This window comes from Equus przewalskii, chromosome 11 (genome assembly GCF_037783145.1).
Source record: "Equus przewalskii isolate Varuska chromosome 11, EquPr2, whole genome shotgun sequence".
NCBI lineage: Eukaryota > Metazoa > Chordata > Mammalia > Perissodactyla > Equidae > Equus > Equus przewalskii.
In genome coordinates, this window is record NC_091841.1 from 22316010 (window position 1) to 22342986 (window position 26977).

Genomic DNA, 26977 nt, shown 5'->3' on the forward strand with positions numbered 1-26977 from the left:
ATCCAGAGGAGACCTTGGAGTGTAAGCATGTCTGTCTCCTTCATCTCTGCATCCTTGGTGCTTGGCATGGGGCAAAGATTTTTTGAACGAATGATGGAAGGCATGAAAAGTCTGGGATTTCCGGAGTCACGGGATGGGAAGGGTGGCTGTGAGGGCAGGGGCAGGACTGTGTGGCTTCTGGGGAGGGGAGGAGCGACCCCCCGAATCTGGCATGAGCTGGTGGGTGTGCCCCCCACTCACACCTATTAGGGAGCCTTCGTTCCTTGACCCAGGCCCCATCCTTCCCTCTGGCAGATGGATTCAGGCACCCCAGGCATCCGAGGCTCAAGTCAGAGGAGACGGGGAGTTTGAATGCTGGGGAGCTAAGTGGATGCTGTTGGGCAGCTGCTGAGACAATCTGACCAGCCCAGGGAGGGACCCCCGCAGCCCTGGAGGACCTGGGCGGGGTGGGCGGTGAAGATGGGGGAGGGGTGCGGATGGGAGGCCGGGCTCAGACCCTTATCCTGCGACACGTCACACTCAGCTCTCTGCACATCCCTGAACTGCTTCAGGCCTGCCTGCAATGGCCTGGATTACTTGAAGCGCCAAGGACTGGGTTTGGGCCTCAGTTTACCCTGTGTTGGAGCACAGAGGCTGTGAGGAAGGGACTGAACCCACCCCAGGCTGCGGCCCCTGCCAAGAGCCTGGAGCCCCTCCGATGACCCAGCCTCCGCCCTCGCCTCGCCGTTGCAGGTTCCCATGGCCCTGCCTCCTCCTCCACAGGCCAGGGGTTGATCCCGTCCCCTCTGGGGGCAACATCGACAAAACGGGGCTCTCACACACCTACACGGAGATCATGCCATCGACACAGAGACCTCACACACTGACACGACATCACACACACACACACACACACACACACACACACACACACACACGGCCACGACCCCAGCCTGCACGGAAGAGCCATCTCCTGCACTTGTCGGGAAAATATCACCTGTGCACCTCAAATTCCCACCTCACCCCCGTGAGAGCAGGTGGAGGGTGTCATTTGGCTTTTCATCACTGAGCCTGCAGCAAGAGCTGGTGTGATGCGCCCCACTTCCCACCTCTCACCGCCCCCCCACCCCACCCCCACACAGCTCAGAGCTCTCTCGGTGGGACCCCAACTTCAGGGACTTGTCCCCTGTGCCCCTCCATCCCCTCGGGCCTGCCCTCAGGGAGGCCAGGCCTGCTCCCTCCCGTCAGCCCGGCTCAGGGCTCCCCACACGGTGGCAGCCCTGTCCCAGCGTGGCGTGGTGGGGGCACTGCCCCGGCCCCGGGCACCTCAGGCAGGAAGCTGGCAGAAGCCAGGGCCGCCATTCGAACTGGGGCAGATGGTTTTACAGGGAGGAAGTTGACAGTTCAACTTCAAACACGGGTGACGCAGGCCCCACACTGCCTGCTTCCTCGTCCTGTCCCATCCCTGCCCACGCCCGCCCGCCCCGCCCCTCCTCCCCGAGAGGGAGACACGGAGCCAGACATCCTCACCCACGGGGGCCGCGCTCACTGAGACTGAGGCAGAAGGAGGCCGCGCCCATGGGGTCTCAGCAACCGCCGCTGGCTGCCCTGTACCTGCTGGGGGTGCTGGGTGAGTACCCTTCTGGGGCGGCTGCCAAGGGACCTGGGCTAGGGGTGCAAGGAAGGAGATGCCAGTTCTCCCCTTGGTCTGACTCTGGGCCTGCATGTCACCTCTCCAGAGGGTCACGAAAGGTTGGGGCCTCCAGGATCCCTGTCTGCTCCTCCAGCCCCAGCTCAGCTCTCAGCCCTGCTTGTCCCTACTTGTGCCCCAACTCTCTTCTCTTTTGCACTGCGGGAGCCTTGCTGTGCGCTTCCAGGGGAGAGCCACCCTAAAACCAGACTCTCAGCCTAGAAATCGTATCGTCCAGCTCCCCTACGACACAGGCTTCCCTCTGCAGCTTCCCCGACCCCAGGAGCATCCAGCCTTTGTTTGGATGCCTCCAGGGACGGGAAACTCACCATCTCCTGGGCAGTTGGGACAAAGCTCAGGACACAGTGGGCTGAGGCAGGGTGGGGACCACCTCTGAGATGCAGCTGAGCATGTCAAAACCACACGCCTCAGTTCCTGGTTTCTCTGCTTTCATCCCTGAGGGGCCCTGGCCAGGCTTGCCAGCCAAGGTGCGAGCCCACGCTGGGTCTCCAGGCCCGGAGCGGGGGGCTCCAGAACTTATCGTGTTTCCCCTGCCCCAGGACCACCGTGGAAATGCCCCACGGTCTCTGGAGAAGCTGGCTGGGGATATGGTTAGGGGTGGGGTGGGTCTGGGGCCTTCGGTTTGCTGGGGAGAAGATGGTGCAAGCTGAGGGCTCTCCATCCCACGGGCCTTGGGACACTGGCTTAGGACCAGAACCCTGCTGCTGGGGCAGTCCCCGACACTGGGAAGGGGTGAGGATGCTGGGCCAGCTGGGGGCGGGGGCTGGGCACGGGGGACAGGGTGCACTGCGGCCTGAGGCCTGGGTTCTAAGCCTGGCCATGTATGACCTTGGATGCATCCCTGTGCCTCTCTGGGCCTTTATCTCCTCATTTATAAAATGCAGAGGTGGGAACTGGGTGAGATCTGACCACTTTTCGGGGTGGGGAAGGTGAGGCAGGGTGACAGAGGGCTTGCCTTCAGGGCGGGACAGGTGGGAGAAGGAGGGGGCCTGTGGCTTCCACTTTGGAAGGAAAGGACTAAGGCCTGAGCAGGGAGCCTCCGTCCCTGCCAGAGAAGCTGGTGTGTAAGTGTGAATATGAGTGTGTGAGTAGATGTGAGTGTGTGTGTAAGTCGGGGTGTGTGTGCTTTCATGGGCCGAATGTGGCCTCCAAATGTAGTCTTCCCTCCCCTGTGCATGTGAGAATGGCACTTGCACACACATGTTCACATGGCTGTTCTTAGATAGACTGCAAGAGGCACAAAATGCCTTCTGTCCCCGGAGCAGAGGCCCAGAGACGGGCCGCTGGATGCCTTCCGGGACCCTCCTGGGGAGCTGCTGTGGCCCCCTTGGCTTGGGGATTCCTAGGACGAGGCCCTTCAACCCCCGACTACCCCTACCTGTGGCCTCTGACCCCACTGGCCAAGGGGGGCTGGCCAAGCTCCCAGCTGGGTGTGGGAGTGGGGATCCCGCTCTATGGGCCCCCCACCTGAATCCCAACATGGGCCGAGGCTCCTGGCAGGACTGGGCAGGTCCCATGGCCCAACAGAGCCCAGTGTCAGGAAAGGTTGGAGGCAGCGTGAGAGAACCATCTGGAACCCTGGGAGCACACGGTTTCGAGTGTGTCTGTGTGAACTGGCGGATAATAAATATTCCCATTGTTCCATGGGTCACAGCTCACCAAATACCTTTAAAGACGTTTTCCTCTGTAAGCTTCACAACAGCCTATGAAGTGAGTGGGCCCATGGCCCCATTTTACAGTGGGGAAAACTGAGGCCCGGAAAAGCCAAGTGGCAAGCCCAGGGCGTAGCAGCTAGTGAGCAGAGCCACCCCCAGCGCAGCTCTCTGCTCTCATGGAGGCCCCTCTGTGCCGTTAGCCAAAAGCAAAGACCCACCAAAGCCACACCCAAGAGTAGGAACACAGCCACAGGACACAGCTGCTGCCCGCAGACACACAGCCACCAAGGGCTGGGGGTGCCAAGGGCCGGGGCTGGGGCTGGGGGCAAACAGCACAGGCACCCTTTGAGCCATTCCAAGAAGAGATGTCTTGCTGCCAGAGTCCTGGGTACCCTGCGGCCTCCTGGCTGGCCATGGCGGCTGCGCCTGTGGCTTGGGGACCTTTGGGTCATGAAGATGCCCATGGCGTGCCTGGGGTGACAGTGACCATGGCTTCCCACAGCTGCTCCTCTCTGCCTCTGCCCTTTGCCCCTGCCTGCCTGGGGCTCATCTCCTTCCAGGTGGGATGGGGAGGCAGCCCTGACCAGCACAGCCAGGTCAAGCCCTGCTGCCTGGACTCCGGAAGCCAGTACTGTGGACTCTGCCCTTTGAACGCCTGTCTGCCACTTGCCGCTGGGTGACCTTGGACCCGTTCCGTAAGCTTCGATTTCCTCGTCTGCACAATGGGAATAATCGTCGTACCTGCCCCACTATTTGTAAGGATTAAATGAATCAATGAATTTAGAGCTTTAGTAGGAATGTTGGCATATAGTACAGTAAGTGCTCAATGAACATTAGTAATAACAGTAATAATTGAGCATCTGCTGCATGTGCAGCTCTGTGCAAAGCAGTCGAGACTAGCAGTGAACGAGGCAGGATCCCTCCCCTCGTGGATCTGGTGCTATGTGCCAGGCTAACAGGGGACCTCTTGGAGGACACAAGTGAATGAGCACGCGAAATACTTGCAAATTTCTAAATATTGTGATAAACGCAACGAAGGAGACGGCAATGCTGAGACTCAGTGACCGAGTCCACGAAGGGCTGTCCAGTGGGCTGGGCAGGCAAGGAGGGCCTCTCTGAGGAGGTGACGTCTCATCTGAGACCTGAGTGATGGAAGGAGCCAGCCAGGCAGAGGGAAGAGGGAAGAGTGTCCCATGCAGAGGGGACATCAAGGACAAAGGCAACTGGCAGGACAGGCCTGAGACAGGCTGGCGTCCACGATAGAGGAGAGGAGGGCGCTCCGGCCATCCCAGGCTGCAGAGGCTGAGGCCCTTGCTGGCTGGGGGAGTAAAGAGTCAGGCCCCCAGCAGCCCTGAGCTCTCCACCCTCGGGGGAATGGAGGCACCTGGGGGCTCAGGGCTGGCACTGGCCCTTCTGGTCGTCACTCTGTCCAGCTCCAGTAGTTTGGAGGTATTTTCCCCACAGGAACTTCAACTCTACCGGACAAAACTGATTGAACACTTACTCTACGTGCGTGAACGTGTGTGCACATGTGTGCATGTGCGTGAGTGAATGTGTGAGCATGTGTGTGTATGCTGTGCGCATGCATGCTGTGTGTACATGTGTGCACGTGTGTCGTGTGCATGTGTGAGCGTAGATGTGCGTGCTGTGCCTATACATCATGAGCGCATGTGTGCATGCATGATACGTGTCATGTGAGTACGTGTGTATGCTATATGCATGCGGGCTGTGCACATGTGCTGTGTGCATGTGTATGCTGTGTGTGTGACATGCGCCATGAGCGCATGTGTGTGTGTGTGTGCACATACACGCTAAGGCCTGCCGATCTGGGGTTGCTTTCTACCTGGCCACTCACAAATGACAAGATCACCTCTCTGAGACTCAGCCTTCCCCTCTATAAAGTGGGGATCCCCACAGCGCCCGGCTCAAAGGATAATTGCGATCATTAAATCTGGTTCGTTCATTCATTCAGACAGCAGGTCTTTCTTGAGCGCCTACTGTGTGCCAGGCACTGTTCTAATGCTGGAGACACAGCAGCGAACTAGCAAAACCCCTGCCCCGGTGGATCCGATGTAGCCCTTGGGGTGTGATGGGGACACAGACAAGAGACAGACTAGGCCAGGGACTATAGGTGGGGGCTAGGAGGTTGTGGGTGGGGGGGGGTGGGCCTGGGAGCGCAGTGGGCCGCGCAGTACCGACGGAAGGTGCAGTGGGTCCCGGGAGAAGACAGTATTTGAGCAAATACTTGTAGCACATGAGTGAGCGCGCCAGGCGGGACTGGGGCCAGCGCTCCAGGCAGAGGGCCGGTCAGCACACCGGCTGCTGGCGAGGGGTCCGAAGGCCTCCGTGAGGACTGGGGCTTCTTCTCTGCGGAACTCCAGCCGTGCGAGTGCCGAGCAGAGGAGAAAGTGTGCCAAGTGCCCTTGAGAGAGACGGGTAACTCAGACCTCTCCAGGCCTGTCTCTTGAACCTTGGGCCGGGCGCATTTGGGAATTGGGAAGCTTTCAGATCGTAGAAGGTGATGTTGTGTGTGTGCTGAGTGCCCATAACACGCCCGACGAGGTCTGGGGCAACGCGTTCCCATTTCTGCAGTGAAAGCCGAATTACTCGCATCTCCACTACCACCATCATCATCCTTATGTACCCGCGTTACGGGGCTTGACTCCCGCCGTCCCCACAGGGACCCTGGGACACAGCTGGGAGAGATGTGGGGGGAGCAGGACAGAAAATTGGTGGCAGTTGGCAGAAGCGACAAGTGTCCTGTGTGCTAGCACAGACTCCCACGGAGGCATCTGGAGTGAGCCCCTCCCTCTCCTCAGCCTCAGTTTCCCCCACCTGTGCGCTGCGGCGAGCAGACTCTGGGGTGTCCCCTGGGGAGTATTAGACTTCCATGGGGCCCCGCCAGGTGATGGAGATAGGGTTTCTGCCCTGACTCTACCACCAGATGGCTGTGTGACCTTGGGCAAGTCACACAGCCTCTCTGAACCTCCATTTCCTGATCTGAAAATGAGGGGTGAGCATGTTCCCTTCCTCACAGGGCTGTGGGTGGAAAGAATGAGCCCCTGTGTGTTCAAGAGCTTTGGGATATGTGAAGCTCTGAACGAAAAGGAGGGCTTGTCACGGTGACAGTGGAGACACACATGTGGCTTGAAACTCATGTGAATCCAATCAGACACACCAGGCCACCAGGGAGAGAGCAGTCACAATTGAGATAGTGAAGGCCATTCTGCCCACAGTCTGCTGGCGGTCAGCTCATTGGCCCAGGCCCTGGCTGAGCGAGATTAGAGACCTAATCAGTTCTGGCTGAGCTGTTTTTCTGGAGGCCCCATTCCCCAGGCCTCTCCTGCCTCCTTTGTCGGTCCTCCATGATTCTCTTCTTGTTTCGCACATAAACTATTCATAAACTACTATTCATAACTACTACTATTCATAAACTAACCACGTCATCTGGTGCTTGCAACCCGAGAAGCAGAATTTGGGGCCTTTCGTGATCTTTGTTTCCCTGAAGCCCTGATACAGATTCAGGTTGGAGACACGGCTCCACGGATGAGTGTCATTTCAGAAAAGAAGGGTTTCTTTTCTTTCTTTCTTTCTTTTTTTGGTGAGGAAGATTGGCCCTGAGCTAACATCTGTTGCCAATCTTCCTCTTTGTTGTTTTTTCTCCCCAAAGCCCCAGCACATAGTCATATATCCTAGTTGTAGGTCATGCTAGTTCTTCTATGTGGGATGCTACCACAGCATGGCTTGATGAGTGGGGTGTGGGTCTGTGCTTGGGATGCGAATCAGTGAACCCCGTGCCACTGAACTGGAGCGCACGAACTTAACCACTTGGCCACAGGGCTGGCCCTGAAAAGAAGGGTTTCTGAGCTTCCCAGTAGAAGATGAGAAGAAGGAAAACCCAGAAGGCCCCCCAAGGGCAGTCAGATGTTCTCATTTACTGAGTTTGCTGTAAATCGATGAGAAGTGTTAGAGGGAATCATTGTTTATGGAAAAAATGGACTATCTGACTTCCAAACCACACTAAATCAGCCCATTGGTTTCCTGACCTGGGAAACATTGATGAGAGGCCCCTCCACTGAGGCTGTTGGGAAGAAATGGGGTCGCCCGTGAAAAACCTTCGCCTGGGGCTTTGCACAGGTTAAGAGCTTCACACGTGTTTGCGATCACTGGTATTATCATCAGTGATGTCCAGGCCCATCCCTGGGATCCCCAGGGCCCCCTGGACCCTCAGCAGGCCACACGGTTGCCTCCATTTCCCAGTGCACAGGGGCTGCCAGTGCAGATGCTCACGGGTCCAGGCAGGGCCCGTGAGTGAGGCAGAGGTGGGCAGCCTGGACCAAATTCTGGCTCCGCTGAGTACTGTAAAGTGGACCCACAGACAGGTCCACAGACATTTATCTGCAATTCCCAAACCAGGAAAACGTTTGTAAATTTCTGGCAAACGCATTCGGTGCAAATCCAGACCTGAACGAATAGGAGGCTCTTTAAAATCGCCACCCAAAATAGAGTGAAAATTCATCGATTTTGCTGCAGAAACCATCCTGTGTTTGAAGCTGGGGCTTCCAGACACAGGGTGACAGCAGGGTGCCTGAGGGATGCTGGCAAACCAGAACAGACAGGCCTCTGCCTGAGGTTCATGGTGATGCAGCCTGGTGTGGCCGGAGCATCCCATTTTTCCAAAACACCTGGATCTTGGGGTTTTTTAAAAAGCGAAACAGAACCAAAAGAAACTTTTAAAAAAGTGGCTGCCTCCCAGACTTTAAACAGTGTGCAGAGCAAATAGAACTCATCCGTGGCCTGATGTGGCCTACGGGGTTGCCGGACAGAGAGCCAAAGGAAGAATCATCTGGAATGTTGGGGGGACGAGGATATAAATGACTCAGAGCTGCCTCCAGGAATTCATTTGCTCCTTGCTGAGACCTCATCAGGACAGGCAAGGTCAAAATGATCGAATCTCTGCAAATGTGGAGAAAAAGAGAGGGGCTTGGGAGAGAGAGGGAAAGGCTCTGACTCTCTCTGGCCTTTTTGGCCTTGAGCTTTGCCCAGGCGCGGCCAGTCTAAGCCCTGAACTGTAGGAGCTCCGAGGGGAGGTTGGCTGGGGAAGGAAGGGGCCTTGGGAGAATTTTCGGTCCCTGCCCCAGCTGCTTGGGGTGTGGTGTGGATGAAGGGTTGGGAAATGGCATGATGCTTCCGTGCCTCATGTCCCTTGGTCTTGGGGGTCTCCAGGCTTCCAGATTCCAGGGCTGCCTGCAGGCGCCGGGCTAAGTTGTAGAGAGAGAGGTGGTGATGGAGGTGATGGTGATAGTGGTGATGGTGATGGTGGTGGTGGTGGTGATAGTGATGGTGGTGGTGATAGTGATGTTGGTGATGGTGATGGTGGTGATGGTGGTGATTATGATGATGATGATGGTGGTGACAGTGATGGTAGTGATGGTGATGGTGGTGGCAGTGGTGATGGCGATGGTAATGTTGATGGTGGTGACAGTGGTGATTATGATGGTGATGTTGATGGTGGTGATGGTGATGGTAGTGATGGTGATGGTGGTGACGGTGGTGATTATGATGGTGATAGTGATGATGGTGATGGTGGAGGGAAATTCTGTTCAACTGAGGACAGACAGGCACGCAGAGGGCAGGGGTCAGAGAGCTGCAGAGCGCAGTCTGCAGGGTGAAAGGGAAGGAGGATGTGGGTCTGACCCCTGTGAGAAGCAGCTCAAAGAAGGAAAATAAGTGGTGGACAATCAAAAACTGAACATACCCCTGGAAGATGGTAAGAATAAGCACCTAGGAAACCTCCCTGTCAGGTGTGCATCTGCCCCCCGCCAGCCGCTGAGAGACATCAGGAACTGAAAATTATAGATCACAGAAGTTTGAACCAAGAGTAAGGTGAAGGATTGATCGGGGAATCTAACTTCCTCATTTTCCAGAAGAGGAAACCGAACCCAGAGAGGTTTAGTGACTTGCCAAGATCACACAGGAAGGTCATGGAAAAGTCTTCCCACGCCGTGTTCCACTGCCTGAATGGAATCCCAAGTTTGTTCCCTTTCATCAGATTTGCATGCCAGGAACATGCAGGAATCCGTGAAACACAGGGCAAGTCGTCACAGCCTTCCCTCTGAAGGGAAGCTTAGGCGGCGGGGCCCAGTAGAAGGCACAGACTCTGTGCCAGATGGCCTAGCTTAGAGTCCCAGCTCCAGCACTTGCCAGCTGCTTGGGCAAGTTATTCAATCTCTCTCAGTTTCCTTTGCTATAATAAGGGGCTCGAAATACTAGGACCCACTTCACAGAGCTGTGGTGAGGGTTGAGAGAGTTAATGTATAAAAATGCCAGAGGAAGAGTGAAAACTATAAGAGGTTGATGACAGTGATGGTGATGGCAATGGCGATGACCATGGTGTTGGCTATGATGGTAGTGATGGTGATGGTGATAGTGACGATGGTGGTGATGATGATGGTGGTGGTGATGGCATTGATGGTGATGATGGTGGTGGTGATGGTGGTGGTGATGATGTTGGTGATGGTGGTGGTGGTGATGATGGTGGTGGTGATGGTGGTGGTGATGATGGTGGTGGTGGTGATGATGGTGGTGGTGATGGCATTGAGGGTGATGGTGGTGGTGGTGATGGTAGTGATGATGGTGATGGCGGCAATGATGGTGGAGGGTAACGCTGCTCAGCTGAGGACAGACAGGCACCTAGAGCGAGGCGAAGCCCTAGAATGCCTAGACGCCTTTTCTCAACACAGCGTTTTCCTTTTTAGAACTTTTCTTGGTTCTCCGGCTGGTTCAATCTTTCCTGAGAAGGTTCTCTGAGCAGGGCCTGGGCCGTTCTGTGTGAGATCTGGAAGGAGGCTCATGCCCAGTCCCTGCCCCCAGGGCCCTCAGGGTCTGGCTGCTCGAGCACCTCGGGATACGGGTCTAAGTCGTGTTCATCTCCGCAGCCCCAAAGTTGGCACATTGGAGGCACAATTGGGTGGCAGAGAGCTTGGGTTCGGAAGTCTGACTCGTGGTTCAAATCTGGGCCCTGAAGTTGCTGGCAGTGTCACCCTGGACAGGACACCTGCACTCTCCCGACATCTCTACCATGAATACACTCAACTCACATTGTGGGGCCACGTGGGAGATTAACGATGACCTCTGTAAGGAAGCTCCCCGCGTGCTGAGTACACAGTAGGCGCTCTATAATTGGCAGCTGCTGTTAGGAACAAATGTTGATTGTGGTGACTTTGGGGATACGAGGGTCCCCAGTGGGAAAGGGACATGATGGCCCTTATGATCTGGCTCTCCCAGCATCCCGGAGGGGGATTCCTCCCGCGGGAAAGCTCCGGGCTGGCCTGCGGTCCTGCCCACACCTGCCCCAGGAACAGCCAGCGCCACACCAGGACCACCAGCTCTGAGAAGTGAACACGGGCCAGGAAGGCAGCGGGCTAAGTCCTTCCCATAGATCATTTCGTCTCCTCCTCACAGTGTCACTATAATGCTGGTCCCATTCTTGTCCGCATGCTGCGGATGAGGAAACAGAGGCTCCGAGCGGCTAAGAGACTTGCTTCCCAGGGCCCACAGGTAGGAAGTGGCAGAGCTGGTCTCAGACCCAGAGAACGTTGTCAGTAGCTGAAAACCCATCCTGCGTCGTCTAGCACCAAAAGGTGGATCTTTGCGTCCTCTTTCTCCATAAGTGCCCCTTCCAGCTGCCTCAGCTTTCATGGCTTAGCCAAAGAAATGACTCCCTAATGGTGGACAGCCCCATTCACAATGGGGAGCTGGGACCAAAGGGAGGTGGGAGCGAGAGGTCAGGGGTGAGAGGTGAGGGCAGGACAAAGTGCCTGCTGCCTCCTCATTCTCCATGCTAGCTTGGGCATCTCCACCATGTCCTTCTGAGGCTGCCCTGCCCACTGCAATAGATCTGTTGCCTAATAGCTGGTCGACCTCCTCCCCCGCTAGGCCAGAGCTCTGGCGACTGCTCTGGGCCCGACACGCCCTCTGTATGAGAAATATCTGCCCCTCTGAGGCCTGTGACTCCCAGGGCAACAGTGATGGGCTCTTACCAAGATGGAGGGAACATCTGGGGCTGGCCTGATTGCATAGTGGTTGGGTTCCTGCACTCTGCTTCGGTGGCCCAGGGTTTGCGGGTTCAGATCCTGGGCACGGACCTAGCACTGCTCATCAAGCCATGCTGGGACAGTGTCCCACATACAAAGTGGAGGAGGACTGGCATAGATGTTAGCTCAGTGACAATCTTCCTTAAGCAAAAAAGAGGAAGATTGGCAACAGATGTTAGCTCAGGGCCAATCTTCCTCACCAAAAAAAAAAAAAAAAAAAAGATGAAGGGAACATCACAGGGCCTCGACAACTTCTTACAAGGAATCTTGATTGCGGGGAGAGGGAAGGCTGGCAGGGGCACATCTTCCCTTAAAGTTCTACCACCAGTTCAGAACACTCAAGGAAGAACAAGCTTTTAAAAACACACCTCTTTTTTAACACCCAGCAACAATTTCTCAAAAGCAACTTAAACACAACTGCTTGCTATGTAAAGTGGTCTCCCCAACCCAGAGTGTTGCCAGCTCCCCGTCGAGAAGTCCGTCCAGGAGTCAGACAGTTGGCAATCAGACCACCAGCTCCGGGATGGACAAAGCTGGCCGGCGAACGAGGAGGGTGGGCTCTGAGGACACACGGACCCGCCAGCCCATCCCATCCCCACCTAAACCCAACCTCTGCCCCGGCCACGGATGAGTTACCCAGGCTGCTCTGCCGCGAGCCCCCGCTCTGCAGTCACACGGGCCTGGGACGAGTCGGAACTTCCCCAATGGCCCACATTCTATCAAATGGGCCTGGGCAGCAGCCGTGCCAGAGGGCAGGCCAGTTCCTACAGACCCACATCCACAGGGCCCGTGGGCTTGGCTGCCTTGCCCACTGGCTGCCCCACCTTGGCAAGGCCCTTTGAATTGAAGTCTCTTTGAGCTTCGATTTCCTCCTCTGGAAACAGGGAGCTGGTAAGGATAAATGTTGTCATTCTTTTGTCCTGCCTTGGGAATACCAAAAAGGAGCAAACCTTGTCTTCCGTTTGTTTTTGTTTTTCTGTTTTTTAAGGTATGCTTTTTTTGGTAAGGAAGATTGGCCCTGAGCTAACATCTCTTGCCAATCTTCTTTTTTTTTTCCTCTCCAAAGCCCCAGTACCTAGTTGTATATCCTAGTTGTAAGTGCTGCTTGTCCTTCTATGTAGGACACCACAACAGCATGGCTTGATGAGCGGTGTATAATTCTTCACCCAGGATCCGAGCCCGCAAACCCCAGGCCGCAAAGCACAGAGCGTGAACTTAACTGCTTGGCCCCGGGGCCAGTCGCCTGTCTTGGGTTCTTTTCCTGGCTCATTTCTTGGTTCTCTAGAACTACGGAGTTCAAACTTTTTTTATTGAAAGCAACACACAGGACATTTTTACGTTGCAACCCAACGCACAAAAAATGACCCTTATCCTCACAACGCATGGTACATTCGGACATTCTCTACTCTAGTCCATTTCAGTTTTTAAAAAAATGGTGGTCGCATGACTACACATTGTTTTAAAATCGATGGATGCTGTCCTGAGTATTACTACAAAGGGACAGCGTGAGGAAATTTTGGGGGGCGATGGAATTATCGTATACCTTGATCGCAGTGGTGATTACACAGATCTATGTCTGAGTTACTCATAGAATTGTGCACTGAAGGAAAACGAATTTTACTGCATGTTCATTTCGAAGGTAAAGTTTTCAAACAAGAAAAAGATTGATTGTTGCAACCCACTAAATGGATTTCATGACCCATCTAGGGGTTTCTACATTTGGTATGAAAATCCTTGCCCCTGAACCCCGCGATGTGGGGGAGGCCGAAAAGGCGCTTGTTGGGGCTGTGGGTGGATGTGAGCGGGCGGCGGGGGTGGGCGTGGGGGAGGGGAGAAGGGAGCTGGAGGGAGACTTCACTTCCTGACCCTCCTCTCTCCTCTCTGCAGTCACTTCCTGCCTCGGAGGGCTCAACTGGGAGGACCCAGGTAAGGACGAACCACAGGGAGGCCCGGGGACGGGGAGAACAGGGCTGCAAGTCCATCCCGCAGGGGGACCTGCCCATTAAGGAGCTGTCACCTTAGCCAGAGTGAATCCCACCCCACAGAGAGAGAGCCCACACACACACACACACACACGCATGCACTCACACACACACATGCACCCATGCACACACACTAAGATGCCCAATTGCAGGCGGATGCTCTCCATGGCCATAAAAAGATGCCCCGATGCCCTCGACAGCCAGCAACACGCAAATGCTAGTTCTCCTGACAATGAGTATTAGGACCCACTCACCACGCACAGAAAACACACTGGCCCATAAAGGCACCTCGCCAAGTCCTGTTTCCTACCGGGTCTTGCCAGATGCTCCCTGGTCAAAGACATTTGTGGCTGAGGCTGCAGTGAGAGGCTGCCCAGGATTGTAAAGTGGGTCAAGTTTCCTACCTGCAAGGTTGGCCTTTAATCCTAGAGGTTAGTGTTTCCTAAAAAGGGTTCCACAGAACCTGTTGGATGAATGGTGGGCCACACCGCATCACCCACTGGAGACTGACAGTGTGCACTGGCCTGGTAAAGGCTCTGAGAAGTCCTGCAGCAAAGAAACCTGTTAAACGTTTTTTTAATTCAGCAGTTCCCGGACTTACATCACCACAGATCTCTCTTCTTCACATTTCCTGAGAGAAAATGATGCTGAATGTATTTTGGGAGAACTGTGGCTGAAGGTTCTCATAAACCCACTGTGCAACCAGGACCTGGAACCCTACAATGGCATCCTAGCTCCGAGCTCTAGCAAGTTGCTTGGCCTCTCTGAGCCCTGTCTCCCCACTTGTAAAACGGGGAGAAAGTCTCCCTGGTGAGGATTCAGTGAGTCAGCTTGCTGGAGGGGAAAATCTATAAAGGTTCCGCCAGTGCCAGGTGTTGGACCAGCCCACTTTCCTCTGACTGGCCAAGTGACCTTGGCAAGCGCCAGCCCTGTGCTCTGGGCCTCAACTGTCCCCATCTGTGGGAAGAAAAATGCAGCCCGACACCAGTTCCCAACCAGAGAAAACCTCTGCTCAGAGTCACTTAGAAGAGCCTCTCATTTCTTTTTTTTAAAATTTCTTGACTAGGTAACACAATTGCCTGGCTCAAAACTTAAAAAATATGCAAAGATCTGGGGCCGGCCCCATGGCTGAGTGGTTAAGTTCATGCACTCTGCTTTGGTGGCCTGGGGTTCACTAGTTCGGATCCTGGGCTTGCACCTACCATGCTCACCAAGCCATGCTGAGGTGGTGTCCCACGTAGAAGAACTAGAAGGACCTACAACTATATACTGGGGCTGTGGGGAGAAAAAAAGAAGAAGATTGGCAACAGATGTTAGCTTAGGGCCAATCTTCCTCACCAAAAAAAAATGAAGAAGAATTTTTTAAAAAGTGAAAAAAGTATATAAAAAGATCTACAGTGAAGACTCTCATTTCCATTGCTGTCTTCCATCTGTCCAGTCCTTCCTCAGGCCCCAAAACCCAGGTCATAACCGCATCCATTCATTTCTTCCATATCCTTCCAGAATCTCTTTATGAAAATACAAATATATATTTTTATTTTTCCCTTCATGGAGCTTTATAAAATCGTGCAAGCCACATCCCTACCTATGACCCAGCAATGCCACTCCTTGGTATTTACCCCAGAGAAACGAGAACACGTGCCCACACAGAGATGAAGATGGGTCCACGAACGTTCATAGTGGCCAAAACCTGGAAACAGCCCACACGGTGAATGGATAAACAAATTGTGACACATCCACACAATGAAACATGATTCAGCAATCAAAAGGAATGAACGACTGAGACAGGGCACGACAGGAGACACCTCAAACACAGCTGAACGAAAAGACCAGACCATGAAACAGGCCACTGGGTTCCACTTATGTGACATTTGAGAACAGGCCAAACGAATCTCTCGCGACAGAAAGCAGATCGGTGGTTGCCTGAGGCTGGATTCAGGGAAATCGAGGGAACTTTCTGGATGATGGAAATGTCCTATATCTAGTACATGGGGGTGGCGACAGGCATGTACACATTTGTCAAATTCCATTAAATAAGTCCCCTTAAAATGAGTACAGTGCACTGTATGTCCATTGGACCTCAATAAAATTGATTTTAAAAGTTAGAGAGAGAGAAAGAAAAAACAAACAGGTGCCAGGTCCTCCCTCGGATCTACTGAAACAGAATTTCTGGGAGTGGGCGATTCTGCTGGACAGTGGGTGCTGGGGACTCCTCGCCCACGGCTCCAAGTTGCACTCGGCTCTGAGATCTTCAGCTCCATCCTCCCGGGCCCAGCCTCTGGGGGCCGCCTGGGTCAGGAGCAGCCCCCGCCTCAGTTTCTGGGAAGTCTCTGCAGTGCCCCAGAGGGACAGAGCTCAGGAGCAAGAGAGGCAGCCCGGGGGCAGAAGGGAGCCTGGTGGGCATGGGGGCCCAGGTAGGGAGGGCCCCTGGGGAGCACCCCTCCCAGGCTCATCCGTCCCCATCTCTTCGACCCCTAGGGTTCCAGGTGAGGCTGGGAGCCTCCAACTCACAGTGCCAGGGCCAGCTGGAGGTGGAAGTCATGGGCACGTGGCGCACGGTGCACAGCCAGAGCTGGGGCCGCAGCTGGGGCCGTAGCAGGATCCAGAGCCAGTTCCACTGGGAGGACCTCCAGCAAGCCTCGAAGCTCTGCCGGAAGCTACTCTGTGAGGAGGCTTTAGTTCTGGCCCACATCCCTTCTTTCAACAAACCCAACAGACAGATCACCTGCGTGGGACGGCTGGGATCTTTCTCCAACTGCAGCGAAGCAAACCAGAGGGAACCTCTGGGCCTGATCTGCTCGGGTGGGTAACTAGCTGGCCACACGGGTACCCTGGGCCTGGGCACCAGCCCCGAGGAGGCTGTCCAGGGCCTGTGAGCTGGGGCCTGGGCAGGCAGGTGGAAGGGGATCCCTGACTTACAGCTACCACCAGGCCCCAGCAACATCCCCCGGTGGGGAACTGGAAGGGGAGGGCTGAGGGTTGCTGGCACCCTGCCGGAAGGATGGAAAAGGTCCAGAATTTGGGTCTGCTGATTGCTAACTTCATTGTCCCCTTCAAACCTCCATTTTCCCAACTGTAAAATGGGCTGGTACTGACCACTTCACAGGAGGCTTAGAGACAACCTGTGGGTCAAGTGGGCCTAATGGATCTCTTGCTACTTACATTATGGGTTCTAGTTCTTTCTTAACAAGGCCAGTTGCCACCAGCCCTCCCCGCACCCCCCGTTCTTCCCTTCTCCCCTCTCTTCCCTCCCTCCCAGGGTCCCCTGCCCCCTCTCACCAGAGTGTCATTGCAGAGCCACGGAAGACGACACCTCGGCCCACGAGCCCCCCGCCCACAACCACCCCGGAGCCCACAGGTAAGGAGATTCTGAGGCCCCTGGGGGTAGGGTGTCAGCTTTAGCAAATAGAAATACAGGATGCCCAGGTACAACTGAATTTCAGATAAACGTGAAAAGGTTTAATATAAGTGTGTCCTGTGCAATATTTGGGACCTCACCACCTCCCAAGGCCTCGGCCAAGGATTCATTTGTCCACATGTTGGGGCCAAAGAGCCAGGAGTAAGGAAAGCCCCACTACCGGGCTGTCAGCACTCAGGCCTGCCCCTGCCCTCTCTCTCTCCCCGCAGCTCCTCCCAGGGTGCAGCTGGTGGCAGGGCCCGGGGGCCTGCGGTGTGCGGGCATGGTGGAGTTCTACAGCGGCAGCCTGGGTGGCACCATTGGCTATGAGGCCCAGGACAAGATCCAGGGCCTGGGGACCCGCATCTGTGACGCCCTCCAGTGTGGATCCTTCCTAAAGCATCTGCCGGAAGTGGAAGTAGCCACGACACAAGACCCGGGGGAGAGCAGACCCTTGCCAATTCGTTGGGAGATCCAGAATGCGAGCTGTGACTCCCTGGAGGGGTGCTTCAGAAAAGTCCAGCCCCGGATGGGCGGCCAGGCTCTCGCCCTCGTCTGTTCTGGTGAGTGAGCCCTGGCCAAGACCCACGGGGTGTCCGCAGATGGTCTGTCAACACACGTGCCTGGACACCCCTGCGTGTGGCACAGGGCCCCTAGGCATGATGGAGAATGAGAGGGACATGGAGGCTGATCACTGGCCTCTAAGATGTAGGGTGGCAGCAGGGTGGGCAGGCTGCCCTCACACCCGTGCCTTGGGAATCTCTGCAAAGTAACACTGCCCAGCCCAAATGAGCCACTGGCTGGGCTGCCACACAGTGAGGTGGCATCAGCAAGACTCCCAGGAGGAGGCGAGGTCTCCCGGCAGGTTTTGAAGGAGGAGAGAAGCGCGGGTTTGGTGGAACAAAGGAGAAGAGGATTTTTAGGTGGGACTTGTGGCCTTGGATGGGGCGAGCCTGGCAGGAGGGGAGCTTGTAAATCTCAGCGACAGACGAGATCGGAATGATGGCGCGAGGTGGGAAGTCCCCAAGGCCCAGCAGGTGGAGAGAGAGACCAGAGCAGGTCCCCAGGGGGCTTCCGGCAGAGGCTCCGAGCCACAGCATGAGCAGACTGGTGACGCTGGTGTGGTTGATGGCGGGAGGCCGATGAGGCCAGTCTGTGGGACCCCAAAACCAGGACCAATGGGGAAGCTGAAGGGTAATGAGCCCAGAGCCCAGAGTTCAAAATAAGGAGGCATACTCATAGCATCCTGGGGAGCAGTGGGCTCCCGTCACCGGGAGGGTTCTGGTGGAGTCCAGACTTGAAGAATCATACTTTCTGAGTGCTTCCGTTGTGCCAAGGAACATTCCAGGGCATTCTTCCATTTTCACAGCCACCTTAGGAGGTGGGTTCTATTATTACACCCACTTTGCAGATGAGGAAACTGAGGCTCAGAGACACTTTGCTCAGTTTCTTGCCCAATATCATAGACCGCTAGCTGGGCTTTCCACTCCAGAGCCTGTTTCCTAAGCCTTCGCTACTCAAAGCGAGGTCCTGGACCAGCAGCATCAGTTTCATCAGCGGCTGGTTAGAAATGTAGGTTCTCAGGCCCCACCCAGAGCTACTGAGTCAGGATCTGCATTTCAGCAAGGAACCAGGGACTCCTGTGCATAAAGCTAGGGAGCAATGCCCTGGGTCACTGGGCGACCCTGCAGGAGGGGCTGTCCCCAGCCCCCTGGATACCTGGTGCGAGTTAGTAAAGTGCAGCCCCCTGTAGGCAGAAGCAGCCCCCAGGGTCTCTTGGCCTGGTGAAGGAAAAGGAGCTGGCTCTCAGGGCCCCACTCGCCCCTTGGCTAAGAGCTCTCCTGCAGGCTACAACCTGCAGAACCAGACCCCATTTTTTCTCAATGCAAGATTTATTAGGGCTTTGAAGGTGGACGTTGCTATGGAAACTGACCAACACTGGCCGGATCACAGCTCTGCTCTAACTGGAGCACATACAGGCTTCAGCTGTGGATCCCAGCTATGGACCGATCACCCCGCCCCCCCACAGGCCCCACCCTGATGAGCAGAAATGGATTCAGTCTCTGTTGGACCAGGTCCCAGTCGTGAAATCTTGCCCCTCAGGGCGCCAGGCCTGGCCAGCTGGGTTTCTGGGTTCTGCCCCACCTGTGAACTACCAGGACTCAAAGGAGGAGGCAGTTTCCATCCTTGAGCCTCAGTTTCCCCTTTCTGAAAACTCTTCTGCCTTCTAAGGAGCAGCAAGAGAATGAGAGAATGTCTAAGAGGAAAGGGGACCCAGGAGGAGCCCGTTTCCCACTGCTGTTCCCTTAGCACCACCTGGGGGTGGGGGGGTGACTCCCTGCTGGTGTCTGCCCAGCGGCATCCAGGCATCGCCACCCTGCTGGCTTCTTCTCTGAAGGTGCCCATGCTGTGGCATCTCACGATGGGTGCCAGCAGCTGCCCAGAGGTGCCAGGGGCAGAGCGTGATGGGGGAAGCGCTAGAGAGGGTGCCAGAAGGAGGGACAGAAGGGAAGGTGGTCCCACAGGGTACCTAACCCTCGCGAGCTGGGCCCCGCGAGCTTTGCCAGTGGCACGAGGCCCCAGTGCCTGGGCATGCAGGCTTGGGGCCGAGAGAGCTGCCTCCAACCTGTCACCTCACCCCCATTGCTTCCCCTCCCCAGAGTTCCAGCCCAAGGTGCAGAGCCGCCTGGTGGGGGGCAGCAGCCTATGCGAAGGCTCCGTGGAGGTCCGCCAGGGCAAGCAGTGGAAGGCCCTGTGCGACATCCCCTCACCCAAGGGTGCAGTGCGGTGGGAGGAGGTGTGCCAGGAGCAGCAGTGCGGCAAGGTCAACTCCTACGTGCACGAGGCCCCCGAGAAGACCTCCCAGGGGTTCTTCTGTTCCCAGGAGAAGCTGTCCCAGTGCCACCAGCTTCAGGAGAAAAACAGCTACTGCAGGAGAGTGTTTGTCTCATGTGAGTTGGCCACAGCCCACGGCGGGCGGAGGACGGCTCTGGATTTTTCCCTCTAGGAGCCAGTGAGCATGTTTCTGAAGAACTGGCCCCAGGAGCTAGACGGAGAGCCCGAGAACCCTAGAAAAGGATGGAGAGACAGCAAACGGAGGGAACGGGGGCAGGGTGCTCAGACAGCAGTGGGCATGAACCGTAAAGAGGGGACTGGCCATGATGACTAGGCAGCTAATGAATGATAGAACGAACTCTGCTCTTCCAGACTGGAAGATAGAAAAGTGAGATAGAAGATACATATTGGCTAACTAATGGTAACTGAAATACACATAATAGAGAGAAAGGGATGGATGGACGGCTATTAGTATATGATGGCAAGGTGATCACGTATAAGTAATTGGCCAATGGTAGAAAGTTAAATAGTTGATAACGAGAGCGGCAAGTGATAGCTGGATAGTCAATTGTTAGATGGTAAACGGTGGATGGATGAGTGGGTAGCAGAGAATTCCACCAGAGATGGGTGGAGAGACAGCTGGAAAACAGCCTTCTGCACATGCTGGGGAATTGCTGGGGCGAGCCGGCCAGCCAGCAGCTTCCCTCTGAATGGACAGTTTTGATGGCATCCGGGGGCCAGGACTGACGGGATTCCTCTGCCCCCACCCCAGGCCAGGATCCAAACCCAGCGGGCCTGGCCGCAGGCACTGTGATAAGCATCATCCTGGCCCTGGTGCTCCTGGCGGTGCTGCTGGTCGTGTGCGGCCCTCTCGTCTACAAGAAGCTGGTGAAGAGATGTAAGTGCTGGTGCCTGGAACCACCTCCCTTTCAAGCCTCCACCGCGGAGAGGAGATGGCTGCACTCCAGCCTCACGGAGGAGGGTCCCGCCCCCAGAGAGCCAGCTGAGGACCCCTCTGCCTCACCACCCAGCCCCTACCCTCTCCTGCCCACTAGCCTTTCTCTGCCCAAAGTAGCAGAATCATAAAGTCAGGAACATAGGGTTTGCTGATTCGCCCACATCTGGGGCCCAGCTGAGACCCACTCCAAGCCCAAGGGAGGGTGTGGCCATCCTTTAGACTGTGGGGAGCCCAGAGGGTCGTCAACACGGCCTCTGACCTCAGGAGACACACGTTCCAGGTCGGGTTCCGCCACTCACCAGCTGCAGGAGATGCTGACTGAGCACTTCCTCTCTGAGCCTCGGTCTCCTCATCCCCCAAATGGGCAACTGTGCACCTTGTGGATGGAGGAGGGTGGGACCCTTGCCTTGCAGAACTCGGGGAACATTATTCAGAGACAAGGAAGTGAGACAAGACAGGCTGAAAAGAGAAGGCCCAGCAGTGGGCGGTGTCAGATGGGTCCCTAGCACCCTCCCAGGTCTTAATTTTGGTTCTGAGCACCTGCGGTCCTTTCTCCTGGTGAGCCAGCCTCCTCAGCCCGCGCACCCTTTAGCACTAGGTGGTGAGGACCCTTCAGAGCAAGTCAGAAAACTGAGGCCCCAAAAGACTTCAGGGGGCGGAGTCCAGCAGTCCCTCCTTTGGCCACGCCCGCCACCTCCTCCCTCCCTCCCCGGCTCCCTCACCCTCCGTCTACCCCCTCCACGCCCTGCCCTGATGTGCCTTTCCTGTGTTGCCCAGTCCGCCAGAAGAAGCAGCGCCAATGGATTGGCCCCACGGGAATGAACCAGAACAGTAAGTGTCCCCGGAGGCAGGGTCCTCCCTTGGCCTCAGCCGAGTGTTATCATGGAACAACTTTAAAAGGCCAATGTTATAACATTTTGATGCAGCCGGCCCGACCCCCAGCCCCGGGCTTCATCCTCTCTCCTTCAGTCCACAGCCAGGGCCACCCTCATGGATGAAACCACAGCTCTCCCCCTGCCTCCCTCTCTACATTCTTCCCCCTTTACAAGCAAGGGCTGAATCCTTCCAGAAGGCTCTGTGATGTTGAGCCTTTTTTCACAAAATAAAGGCCCTCAGCTCCAGGGCGGCAGGGAGTATATCTGCCCTATCAAATGTATTCCAATTCCCTGCTGAATACCTGCTTGATGACTGACTAACTGACCCACAGAAGGCCCACCCCGCCAATCGGCTTCCTGGCCAACCCAAAGCTGCTCCAAAAGTCTGACCCCTGGTAGTATGAAATGCCCCAGGAAGAAAGGAAAAGAGGGCTGTGTTGAAGGAGCTGTGGGTGCCTCTGCCTCTCCCCCATTACACGATGGGAACAGGAAATTAAGGTTCTGGGCTGGTTGGGAAGGAGGAGGAAGACAGAGCAGCAAGTCTAATGACACCATCTCCTGCACCTGCTCAGTGTCTTTCCATCGCAACCACACGGCGACCGTCCGGTCCCAGGTTGAGAACCGGCCAGCCTCACACGTGGAGAACGAATACAGCCAGCCTCCCAGGAACTCCCACATCTCGGCTTATCCAGGTAAGCCCCTAGGATCCTGGGGATGGTGCAGGGCTGGAGCGGAGGTCACGTGATTGCCCAAAGCGAGAAAGGAGGCGGCAGGGGAGAGGGGGATCAAACTGCCCCTTTGACAGCCGGGCACAGCAGGATGGAAAGGATACAGCCTTCAGAGGCCACTCAACTAGACAGAAGAATGTGCTGGGATGCCATTAACTCCAGCATTGCTGTGACCTAACGGGCTGTTTCTCTGCAGGGCCTTGTGGGCAGGATGGTAAATGAGGCCCCTCAGATTCCTTCGAGGCAGAACAGAGCCATCCGGTGGCCTGCAGGAGCCCTGTATTGAATGCTCCCTGACTGGCGCTGACAATTAAGCCACAGGGAGCCTGGCGTTCAGCCTCATTAGTGGACACTGGCTGATTTGATCAAAACAGCTATGGGCTATCGAGCCACCAGCTCATAAAGCCCCTGTGATCTTCCGACCCCGCGGGGCTCTCGGCTCTGAGGGGCTCTCTCTGTGTCCCCTGGAGGAATAACCCCACTTCAAATGGCCTCCTTTCTTTCCGCAGCTCTGGAAGGGGCCCTGCATCGCGTTTCCACCCAGCCTGATAACTCCTCTGATAGCGACTATGATCTGCACGGGGCTCAGAGGCTGTAAGAGGTGAGCCCCCGGGACCCGTGCACAGCCCTGGGGATGAGCACCAGCCTCTGGGTGGCTCCCTTCCTGCCGCCCTGCCCATCCGTGAATGGGGATTGGGGTATCTTGACACATATAAAGGGAAAGAATAAGCATCAGCGATCTAGGGGATGGCAGGTGATTTGGCCTTCAGAGCAGAGGAATCATCAACCTTAAAAGCATCTCTTAAACTCCATCCCAGAAGACCACCCCAAAGGGCCCCCAAGAGTTTCCTGATGGACTACATCCCTCCCTACAAGCTGCCCACAGAGACGAGAAGCCCCTGACCCAGAGGGACAGCGCTGTCTCTGACATTGAGCCCAGGGCTGGGGGCCCATCCCCCACCTCCCTGAACCATCTCCAGGGTGTGTGGTTTCCTCCTCTGACACGTGTCCTTCTCACCCCGCAGATCCGGGAACCAGGGATGGAACATCAAGGCCGGATCTTTGATCCTGACAATATTCTGTGTCCGTTGCTTGGAAATGATGTCCTGATTCCTGCCCCAGCCAGAACGTGGACAGAGGCGAGACGCCCTTCAAATGTGTCCTCCTGCTCAGCATCACAGCCAGCTCTGCCGTCTCCCCGCGGGCGCCTGGCCCAGGTGAAGACGCCCAGCATAGCTCGGCAGCCTCTCCGAGGGTGGCAGCTGTGAAGGGGCAGAGCCCACAAACAAGGAGCCCTCCCAAGCTGAGACCTGTGGGGGCCAGCCCCCGCCAGCCCCTCCCCTGTCTGTGGGAAGCAGCAGCCAAGTGGAATCGGCTCTCAATTCAGACTCTGACCCTAGTGAGGACAGACAAGGAAGCTGACCCCTAGGGTTGGGGGGTGGGGGGTATTTCTCTAGTGTATTTTTCATATGTTCTTTGTAAATAATGCTTTTTCTCCTTCCTGAGGGCTAGAGTGGCTGGCCTCCTCAATCCAGGGTCCACCTGCTGGATCCCTCTGGAGATGCTCACAGGAGGGGGTGCCTGCGGGAGCCACTCTGCAGCCCTGTGGTGAGAGGGCTGCACATCTGACACAGAGACAGCTTAGCACATCACAGCAGCTGCCAGCAAAGGGCCGTGTGGGTGCCCAGGATTCAGTTGGCTGCCTCACTCAGAGCCCCATCACCTCCCCTCCATCCTTTGACCCCCCACAGCCCCTCAATGAAAGATAGCTTCATACCAGAGAGCAGGGGCTGCTGGCTGTCAAGCCCAAGGGCACCGGTGCCACCCCAGGGCCCTGCACAAAGAGCGTGTCTAGTGAATCCCAGCCCATTTGCGTTTTTGTTTCGCACAGCTGTTAAAGGTCAAAACTAAAGGAGTTGCAGCCAGTTACGGTTAACCTTCTAACTCAAGAGTCAGAGAATGCGGCCGAACATTCTTTTGGGTTAAATAATTGCCTCAGTGGAAATAGTCTCTTCTCCTCCTCGGAGAGCTAGACACATGCTAGTCCTGGGCGCCTGGGTTTCCTAGCGACGAGCAAGAGGAGAGCATCTACCTAGGAACTCAGGGGGCTGGGGGTGGAAGAGGCTGTGCCAGGCCCCACCGAGCCCGTAGGCATCAGACAGGTCTGGAAGGAGATGAAGAAGCAGGGTAACATGTCTTGGTGTGGAGACTCTCTCCACACGATTTGTCACTGTATCTGCTGGGAGCGACAGAGCTCAATGGTCCAAGCCACAGAAGCCAACTCTGGAAGAGCAAAAGGAAGTTACTAGAAGGATATAGCAGGCGAGAGGGTGGCTCTAGCACGTCAGAAGAGTCTGGTCAGCACTCTGCCCCAGCCAACACCCTCCAGTCGGGCCTCTGCCCTCCCCTTGTTCAGGATCAGAGTTCCGAGGGAGCCCTGACCCCCCTGGGAATCCAGAAAAGGGACACCCGGTCACCCACCTATGTGTGGCAGGGGGAGGGGCTCCTCAAAGGAACTGAGCGGCTGGCCTCAGGGAGGAGCCACAGATGTGAGGCACCAAGCTCTCCCACCAGCACCTTTCTTGATCAAAGCTATTTAATCTCTAGCTGAGCCACCATAGCGTGGCCTCAAAGCCACCATGGCCTCCTTGAACAACAAACGTCCCCCCAAAATGAGCTGCCTTGAGGCAGAAAGTCTCTTTAGAAAACTGTTTTCCAAGTGGTGGCAGGCTTGGGTGATGCGTTTCTGGAAAGTTCCGTGTGGTTAACCAACTGAATAGGAAGCATCTCAGCCTTGGAGGTGCCTTTGTAAAGTTCCAGCCTTGGCGGGTAGACACAGCCCACGGGCCGTGGGGTCAGCGCTGTTCCTCCTAAAGCAACTCCCGCAGCCTCTCCCTCAGCTGCAGAGGGTGCCCCTGGGCCACCTCCGAGTCCACATTCCTGCCAGAGCTGAGCAGGGCCACCCTTCAACCAGAGAGGGCTAGACTCACCTGTGTATCCCCCACACCCCAGTTCACTCCCCTAAATCATGTTACCCATCTGACCCTCCACCTTTGGAGGCATTTGAGTGTGCAACCTGATTCTAGCACATTCTTCTCATGTCAAGGAAACTGAGGACACAAAAGGAAAGCTCACTTTGACTACCGAGCACCAAGTCTAGCTTCGAGGTGGTCACGCTTCTCGAATCTGAGAGTGCCGAGTGGAACTAACCTGGCAGCTGAAAGGACATTTCAAATGGCCTCGCCCACGAACACAGCTGAGTGTCCTCACCGAGCTAGGAATCTCTTTGAGGCTCTAAATGTGATACTTGGGGGTCTGTCCCCGTCTGTGCAGCCAGCTCTGCAGCCAGAGGCCCACTGTGGTCTGGCAAAGGGCACCCAGTGATTTCATGTGGCAGATGCTGGATGAGGAGGGGGGCTGGGGGCTGCCTATGAGCCCGAATGTGCTAGATCTAAGGAGTGGAGGGCCTGGGGAGAAGGGAGAGCAGGGAGCAGGGGCACTATGCACTGAGGGACCAGCTGAGGCAGCTCTGGACCAAGCCCTTTCTTAGCAAGTGATGCCTCGTCTCTTCAGCCCTTCGGTGCACCCCGCCACCACTCTGGGACCAACCCAAAGCAGGTGACTTGATTGCTCCTGCTCTGCCCCCCCACCCCCCAACCCCCACCCCCCACGGTGAGAATTTTAGCTTCTTCCTCTAAAACCAAGTCGTCTTCTAGCTCCCCCTGGTGGCCTGAGTCCTCAGCCCCGCACACTTGCAAAGCAGGGCTAGAATGCAGGAGGGGGCAAAGGGCAGTAAGCGTTTGACGGGAGCCCAGGGGACTGTCAGCCGTGGGCTTAGATTTCCCAAGCTTTTCTCGGGACTGTGACCCCGTGAAGCCTGACCACTTCTGGTGCCACAAAGGCATCCCCGAGGGGCCCCTGCAGCCAGGTCTGACAGAGCCGGGGGCGAGCCCCACCCCTCCAGGCTGTGCAACCTGGTCACTGGACCACCCACCCTGCAGTCTCCTCCACTTGTTTAAACTTGGGGATCAAACGTTGTTGAGAGGACCCCACGAGATAATGTACATCAAAGGTTAACAGGGGGTGTGGCCCTGTTGACTATCCAATACTGGAGATTCTCTGCATTGTCCACAGGCAGCCTGCCCTTGTCACCTTGCAGAGAAGGAAAAGCAGAAGGGCCGACTTGAGGGTCCCCGGGTTCTGCTGAAAGCAGAAGACACCCTCCGAGGCCTCCTGAAAACCAATTGAGCTCAGGGGGAGTTGGAGGGGGCGGCAGGCTGGGCAAAGGCAGATCAATGGCTCCACAGCCAGGTGGGTGGCCCGCTGCCCCTCCATCCCAGTTTACAAATTGGGTGGACTCCAGCTGGGGTCCTGATGGGCAGACAGCAGGCGGTCCTGTCAGCCCAGCAGGTGGCAGGAATGTGCACCCCTCCCAAGCCAGGCTGAGGCCCGCACGCGCCCCCTAGTGGCCTTGTGGCCTAGGGACCCCATGGCCTTGTATGACTCGAGCGCTCCACCCAGGACAAGGCGATCCTGGCGTGCACACGATGGAAAACCAGTGCAGCTGAGGAAGGGGAAATTCTGGAAGAGCCAGGCCCCAGGGGAAGCAGCTCAAGAGATGACACCCAGATAGATGAGGCTCTGTGGACACGAATCCAAGAGGCCTTTCGTTAGAGCGGATCCTAAAGGCTGTGCAGGAAACCAACGCCCCCCAAGCAGCCGCATCTTCACGTCTCAAACCCACCGGAGGCACAACACGAC

At 56.1% G+C, this 26977-nt stretch overlaps 1 protein-coding gene across 1 annotated transcript; it reads left to right on the forward strand.

The window, feature by feature from the left end:
• Positions 1–1452: 1452 nt before the first annotated feature.
• On the forward strand, positions 1453–23721 carry CD5 (CD5 molecule). The gene is made up of 11 exons (XM_008540263.2): positions 1453–1609; positions 13329–13367; positions 15902–16225; positions 16719–16781; positions 17051–17383; positions 19481–19771; positions 20428–20553; positions 21391–21444; positions 22061–22180; positions 22726–22817; positions 23242–23721. The coding sequence occupies exons 1-10, from the start codon at positions 1558–1560 to the stop codon at positions 22812–22814; spliced, it is 1491 nt and encodes a 496-aa protein (XP_008538485.1). The 5' UTR covers positions 1453–1557; the 3' UTR covers positions 22815–22817; positions 23242–23721.
• Positions 23722–26977: the final 3256 nt, after the last annotated feature.

Excerpts from the sequence above, each read along its gene's own strand:
- CD5 (XM_008540263.2), top strand. The coding sequence starts at position 1,558 with ATGGGGTCTCAGCAACCGCCGCTGGCTGCCCTGTACCTGCTGGGGGTG. Across the intron at positions 19,772-20,427 it reads CAGGAGAGTGTTTGTCTCAT|GCCAGGATCCAAACCCAGCG; the intron begins GTGAGTTGGCCA and ends CCCCCACCCCAG. Across the intron at positions 20,554-21,390 it reads CAAGAAGCTGGTGAAGAGAT|TCCGCCAGAAGAAGCAGCGC; the intron begins GTAAGTGCTGGT and ends TGTGTTGCCCAG.